Genomic DNA, 7,930 nt, shown 5'->3' on the forward strand with positions numbered 1-7,930 from the left:
ACTGATAGTCTGAGAGAGGCTTTGTTTTAATACATCATGTAGTTTATTTATAAGTTTAAAAAAGTCCTTAAAAACATCACTCAGTGTGATACACAGAACGTTTCAAGTCCTCAGGTGCATCATGGGAACTCTTGTCCTCCATCAACATTCCCAAGTAGGCTGCATAAGATTGCGTCTCATACAGGTCAGGGTGTTCAGCATGTTCAATCACACGTGTCAGCACTGCAATCCTCCATTGTTGAAACCTGTCCATCATCTTTAAAACAACCAAATCACAATATTCTCATGGTTCAGCCCAGATGTTCTTGATCCCTCCAAATATGCAGTCTTGAGTCTAAGTGGGCGCCAGGACCTTGCGATACTTGCACTGGACCCAGACTCTGTACATTGTCAGCTGCTTTCCTCTGTTCACCTGTAAGCGCCGGTCCACCATGTTCTGCACCTTCTCCAAGCCGGCATTGCAGAACAGATCATGCAGCTCATCTAGAAGAAAATGACAAAATTCTGACAAAAAAACCCTGCAAATGTGTGGCATCCTTTTACTGTAGTATTATTTCATAATTACTTTTTCATGACATAATGCAACCAAAGTGTATTCATCAATTAGCGTTTTTATAACATAAGTGTACTGTACAATGCAAGTCTAAACGTGCATTTACCTTGTGTGAAAAAGTAGACACGTGTTCCATCCCCTCTAACGTAGAAATTTTCAGACAAGCACCTGCCTGATTAAGAAAAGAGCAAGCAATTAGGTTTTTGTTGTATTTAAGGTTGTTGCCATATCAGCTTCACAGGCTATTTCATGGCAGATAGAGATTAAACATTAAACAAACAATACAATAAATACAAACATTTTAATAAATTTAATGAATTTTTTTTTACTGATTATTAGGCTTTTTTCCACTGTACTTTAGGGCTGTCAAATGATTAACCATGAGTAATCGCATCCAAAATAAAAGTTTGTGCACACATAAAATATGTGTGTGTACTGTGTATATATGAACACACACATGCATGTATATACTTAAGAAAAATTGTATATTTATATAAAATATTTATATTTATATAGAATGTAAATTTAAATAAATAAAAATACATGTATATATATATATATATATATATAAACACACACATATTTATATATATATATATATATATATATACAACAAATATTACACATGTACGTATATACATAATATATATACTAGGGCTGCACGATAAATCGCATGCGATATTTAACGCGCATCTTATCAGTAAAGCCGGTTCTGTAATCAGCGGTAAATCTCCATCACCTGCGGGCTTTCACATTGAGCAGCATCAACTACACAGAGCCATTGTTCACTGACGAGCTGCGCAAAAAATCGCGACGAATATGAACGTGGTTTTGTGCAGCTCATCAGTGAACAACGGCTCTGTGTAGGGTCCAGCTGCTCCAATGCTGCTCAATGTTAAAGCCCGCAGGTGATGGAGATTTACCGCTGATTACAGAACTGGCTTTACTGATATCGTGCAGCCCTAATATATACATATTAAATATCCACAGTACACACACATATTTTATGTGCGCACAAACTTTTATTTTGGATTAGATTACTCACAATTAATCATTTAACAGCCCTAAAGTACATGTGATAATAATTGTTAAAGTTTCTCTGGGTCCATCTTACAAATGAACTCCTCCAAAGTTTGGCATGATAAAAATCATTGTATTATAAGATTAAAAATGCGATATTGACATTTTGGTCTGCAAAATATGTTAACAGACACTTTTACTTTGTGCGTTTTCAAGTGTTTCAAACACAATCCAGACATGACCTACAGATTTTCTTTTGAAAAATTATCTTGAAAGACAGACTTCTCACATGGATGTATCATCAAGCCTACCTTTTTTGAAACGAAGCTGTGCCATGTCATAGCGGCCATAGTCTCTCAATAACAACACTCCTCCAGGTTTCAGCAGTCGTGCTAATCTATTAATAGTGTTCTGCATCCTGAAAGAGACGGATTAAGAAGTTAATAGATTGTTAGTGGTCAAGTGATCAAGAGATCAGATGGATATGCAGACAGATTACTGTTATGTTTATTTTGTGAAAATGTACTATACATTACCCTACATTTATATGTTTACATTTTGAATAAATAGACATCAAATAGTTGCTCGAGTTAAAAAAAGAAGAAAGTTTGATATGAGAGACATGAAATTATCACAGCAGTGTAGGAAAATCTGTTCAAACTGCAACAATAAATATAACAATAAAGATTAAAATGAATAAAAAATTGAATTGAAATTGAAATTAAATTGAAAGTAAAATTTTTTCTAATTATTTGATAATAGGGAAGTCCACATTACAGCTATAATGATAACACAGAAGAACAATATTTTTGGAATCACTTTCAGAACATTTTTCTTTTCCAGTTTATGAACAATAAAAACACTTACAGCCAATCAGAATCCACCTGACTTTAAAGAGCTCAAGCATTTAAAGCGTTAGATGACAAAACTGCAGGTCATGCTTATAATAAACAGAACCTTATCATTTGCTGTGTGGATGCTAATATCTTTATCATTATAGTTATATTTATAGCTACGGTGTGTAAATGGGCCTTAATGGTCACTAAGCAAAAATAAAAAAGGAATGCTGTGACACGTGTCCTGAAGAAGGCTGTTTTGCCGAAACGCGTAGATCTACTTTTAACTAGTTGTAATGATTTAAGCCCAGTTCATTAAAGGTTTTTTATCTTACCACGTGAGTGCCTTGGAAGTATTTTGTCTACATAATTTAATGTTTTGATATATTAAACATAAAAAGTTGAATACTAATATTTGAAATTATTTAAATAATAAAAGATATTTTGAATGTGAAATTAAAACCGCCAGCAGGTGGCAGCAAGTCATTGTTAATAAGTGAGTCATTGCGATTGAACTGAATCATTTAAACGGTTGATTCATTCAGGAACGAAACACCGTCATTTGCTCATAGACCCAAAACAGTGCTGTGGCTGTGTTTGGAATTATTTTTGTTGTCGAAATCGTGCAAAAAAACCAAACTGAAATATGGTGTCTAAAAGGTCTCTTAATTAACTTTGTAAAAAGCTGTTGTAAAAAAAAAATCACATTTGTAATAATGGTAATTTTTGGAGAAAAACGACTTTCTTTGTGTGAAATTAACTAGCCTATATGAAGTGGTTTAAATATAATTTTCTGCCCCCATGTCTTAAATTCATGATCATTCTAAATGCATTTTAATAGACTTAATCATGCAACGCACTCTAAATGCATATCTAGTCTAGACTTAATGTAAGCGTGCACTCTGTAGGGGTCTTTTGAATGGTTTTTGCAAAATACTTAATGTCAAATCGCACATTCGTTAAAACAACAATTACGATATTATCGCAGACGATATATATATATATATTGCACACCCCTACGCCTACAACCAGTTTTGATCACTTTAAAACAGTGGTTTTCATCCTTTTTGACTCCAAAGCTTCCTTTTGTCCAAGACAATATTTAAATACCTTCCTATCCAAGCTGATATGCACTTCTGGTTAGTGTTCGGCTGATATTGTTTTTTTTGACTGCCGATGCCGATATCTTAGAGCAGGGTGCCCAATGGCCGATATAAATCATTTTTATTTATTTTAATTAATATTTTAAAAATTTGAAATAATTTGAAAATGTGTAGTGTTGTGTAACAATGCAGTTTGTGTGCATTGGGGGAATCATTTATTTTATTAAATAATGTCAAGGTGACACTCATTTTGCATTCAGTTCGCACGGACCGACCGTCACGCAGAGAACACACAATCATACAGGATACAAATGCACACTTCACAAGATCCCACAACTAGATTCAACGAAGTCTGCAAGGTTTGTGAAATTAAACGTTCATTAGACATTTAAAAATGTTTAAATTAATGCGTATTTGTTGAATGCTGATGGTAAATGATAAAGTATTATGTTTGCCTTTCTATTACTAATAATATAAAAGCAATCGTTACAATACTTTTTTGTATACATTAATTCCTTTGTTTAACATTCTATCTAAGTCATTTGACAGACTTCTATCCCTATTAGATAGAACTGTGCAGTCATAATAAAAGTCCCGCCTCAAACATCGACCAAACAGAAAAACTTATCGGCTGATGCCAATATTTGAAAAGTGTCATAATTCGGTCAACCATAGTGTCCATATTTCGGTCGACCTCTGCTTCTGGTGTTTGCGTTGTGATAAAAATACATTGAAAAATAAGTCAGTTTATCATTTTGACAGTTTTTTTTTACCATTTTAATTAAGATTATATTAGTATAACTAAATTGAATCATTTTAAGACCACTCCTTTTGGTTGAGAAGCACTCTTATAAAGGTTATGTGCTTGATTTTATTCGTCACTGCTTACCCACAGTGTCATTAACACTCACTTCTGAGGATGCAGGGCAGACAGCACAAATATGAGGACAATGACATCCAGACTCTGGTGTGGTATTGGATAGTCTGCAGACGTATCACTCATATCATGGACGAACGCATGGCAGCGTGATGGGTCATATTCAGGATTTGACTGCCAAAAAAATTTTTTTTATCGAAACATGCATAAAGATCAGCTACAAATGCAGATTTCTTAATTAAAAAAAGATAATGAAGCTTCCTGTAACTTACTTTGACAAGGTCAACAGCCGTGCTGGAAAAATCACAACAGTAAACAAAGAGTCCTGGGTCACTGTAAAGCAAAAATAAAATAAGTTATTTCACCTATGTGAGTGGCAAACACTGGGGACAGGTCTGGTTGGTTTATATCTGGACTCACTTGTTGGTTTTTAAGATGGGAAAGACTGTATTGCCTACTCCACAGCCCACCTAAAGACCCCCAAAAACACACACACACACACACACACGAGAGAGAATGAGCATATTCAGAGGCTGGGGATTGCTACTGACAAGGCTTTCATTTTCATCAAGGGTTTTCATAACAGAATAGTTGAACCAAAAATTAAAACCATCATCCTTTACCTACTCTTTTTCAATATAATTAAAGTGAATGGTGAGTACAGCTGCCACTGGTCACATTTCACTTTCATTGTATTTCACGTTCTTCAAAAAAGATCTCCTTTTGGGGTCGATGCCAGAATGAAAATGAGGGCAAGTAAATAATATGACAGGATTTTTGGGTGAACAATCTTTTTAAATGTTTCTACCGTATTTAAACAAAAAAAATCACCTCCAGGATGCGATAGGATGCAGTGGCTCCAGGAAATTCAGTCTCAGTGTGAGTCGAGGGAACATCTTCACCATTTAACAGATTCTCCTCAGCGTCTAGAGGAGGCTTTTGTTGAGGGGCCAGCTCAGGAAACTCTGTAAACAGCCAGTGGCGATCCTTGAAGAAGCGGTTCTCATGAATGGTGTAGAAATCGTTCCAGTACTCATTGGCCCTGTTGTCAAACTCCTCTGACGAAGATACAAACAAACATTTAGCACCCCCCCCAAAAAAGGTTACATTTAAACAGCATGCCTTTGTAAGCAAGTAGGCGATCTACTGAACTAAAACTGAACCAAAAATAAAGCTAAACAGAGAATATGTCAAAAGCACATACAATTAAAATAGAGAAAGTATAAAAATAAAAGGTAATTTAAAATAGTAATAGTACATAAATAATAATAAACTAACACTATATACAGAGTTTCATCAGTAACAACTATTTATAGCTTATTCTTTACTTTTTTAAATTACATTTTTATTACAAAGCAAATGTAGGCAGTTGATGGATGAACCTTGTTTTTCTGCTGGGAGAGGTTGACTGTTTTCCTGCACTTTTTTCTGTGCAGCCTCCTCCTGTTCAGTGGACCACTCCACATTATCCCTACAGGAGGTGTAACACAATCACAAACATAATTTAACAATTATATGTTGATTAACTACAGCAGCACACAGTTCTGTTATACATTACATACAGAAGCTATAGATAATCAATGATTTATGTCATTCTATATAGTCTAAACTCTGACACAAAAGTAAATACATAAGCATTTTAATTAAATCCCTCCATAATATATTATTTGAAATGCCACAAGCTTTTTGGAATTTTCCATTTCCATTCGTTTATGATCACTGGGCAACGATTAATCGCATCCAAAATAAAAGATTTTGTGTACATAATATATGTGCGAGTACGGTGTATATTTGTTATGTATGTATAAATACACACACATGCATGTATATATTTAAGAAAATATGTTATGCTTACATATTAAATATATTTATATATGAATATAAATATATACATGTAAATATTTTCAAAATATACACTGTTTGTGTCTTTATATATACATAATATACAGCACACACACATATATTACATAAACACAAACTTTTATTTGAATGCGATTAATCGTTGCCCAGCACAACTACTACTACTAATAACATATTTATTAGGTGAACATTTAGACATTTTATACATTAAACATAAATTCATAGCTAATTAAATATTTCATTGAACACACACAGAATAATGTATATTCCCGTAATTTCATTATTATTTTTATTCAATTAAAAAAAGAGCATATCAATCAAAATCAAACTCGTAATTTTAAGACAGCTTGTTATTTCCAGGTTGGTACCCTACAGTTATACTAACTACACACACGCATTTCCTCTGGTGTTAGGAGAAATACTCTTCTAAAAATGAAAGACAAACCTAATACATAGCTACTTGGTGAATTTAGCTTGGAAACACCTTATAAGGCTTTAAAATCCTATCGAAATGTCCAGACAAAGTGAGTGGCAAGCTGACAGCACGGTCAGAAAGCGTGAGTGTTAGCAGTCAGGAGTGAGTGAGCGAGACAGACAGAACACACCACGCGTTGTGCTGAAACACCTGCCGCGGGTCTGTGAGGAAGCGAGTGCCGAACTGCGGTCGTCTCTGGGCCTCGGCGGAACTCTCCGTGGGTTCAGCAGCAGTTTCTGGCATGTTTTCTACGGAGGAAAGTCCAGCAACAACTACAGGCGCCGCCATTCTTCTTCTTCTTGGTTTTAATGGCAGTTGGCATACAACTTCAAGGTGCATTACCGCCACCTGCTGGTTAGGAGTGTGGGCCAAGATCGCAAAACCCTTTTCCTAACACATTCTAAACACCTATATTCTTTTATCTAAACCAGTCATTTCCAGACATAACATTAAAAATAAATACATTCATCATAGGAGTTCCTTTGCAATATTTTGTCAAGTCAAACTTCATCTTAATTCTTTTCAAATTAAAAAACAATATTCTCCTCTCCTTTCACTATTTGGACATTTAAACTGTTGCCATGGCTTGATTTTTCCCTGTGGGTTAAGGGTTTGAAATGTTGCATAAATTACATTTGACTGAAATGCTTGTATTGAAACATTTTGCATTCTACCTATGATAAAACTGTGCTAGAGGTTAAGTTCCATGAAGGACAGCCACTGGTAGGAAGCTTTTTAGCTGCGTTTATGATAAATATGCATAAGTGACTGTAAAATATGTATATTAGGTATGGAAATTACATTTTGTGTTTTGATATTTGAGAATGCACTACTTTGGACACTTTCGGCATTACTTTAACCACCAACCAACCACACCTCAGCCCCCCGCCCCACCAACCTCTTTTTGGAAAACTAAAATATGGTCACCCTAGTATATAATATTGCATAACTTATCAAACTCACAAAATGTAAAATACAGAATCATATATGAACTAATATATTATTCTTATTTATTGACCTGGCCCAGATCGTGACTTCTATTATTTTATGTGGCCCAGGTCTGGCCCACACACTTTAAGCCAGATCTGGCTGAGACTCGGCTTGGTCCCCAGGCCAAATGTGGTCCAGAAATTGCTAAATGTAATTCAGCAGTGAAACAAATACAACCATTTAAAAAAGGCTTTAATTATAAAATTACCAAATACT

The 7,930-nt window shown here is 34.8% G+C and overlaps 1 protein-coding gene across 1 annotated transcript; it reads right to left on the reverse strand.

Moving 5' to 3' along the window:
* Nucleotides 1-20: 20 nt before the first annotated feature.
* On the reverse strand, nucleotides 21-7,045 carry mettl2a (methyltransferase 2A, methylcytidine). The gene is made up of 9 exons (XM_016252644.1): nucleotides 6,855-7,045; nucleotides 5,772-5,860; nucleotides 5,221-5,447; nucleotides 4,810-4,859; nucleotides 4,662-4,722; nucleotides 4,424-4,563; nucleotides 1,885-1,991; nucleotides 660-725; nucleotides 21-483 (listed from the first exon to the last, which is right to left on the reverse strand). Exons 1-9 carry the CDS (start codon nucleotides 7,010-7,012, stop codon nucleotides 335-337), a joined length of 1,047 nt encoding a protein of 348 aa, XP_016108130.1. The 5' UTR covers nucleotides 7,013-7,045; the 3' UTR covers nucleotides 21-334.
* Between the last annotated feature and the right edge of the window lie 885 nt (nucleotides 7,046-7,930).

The sequence above is a fragment of the Sinocyclocheilus grahami genome, unplaced genomic scaffold, assembly GCF_001515645.1.
Source record: "Sinocyclocheilus grahami isolate Dianchi unplaced genomic scaffold, SAMN03320097.WGS_v1.1 scaffold27.1, whole genome shotgun sequence".
NCBI lineage: Eukaryota > Metazoa > Chordata > Actinopteri > Cypriniformes > Cyprinidae > Sinocyclocheilus > Sinocyclocheilus grahami.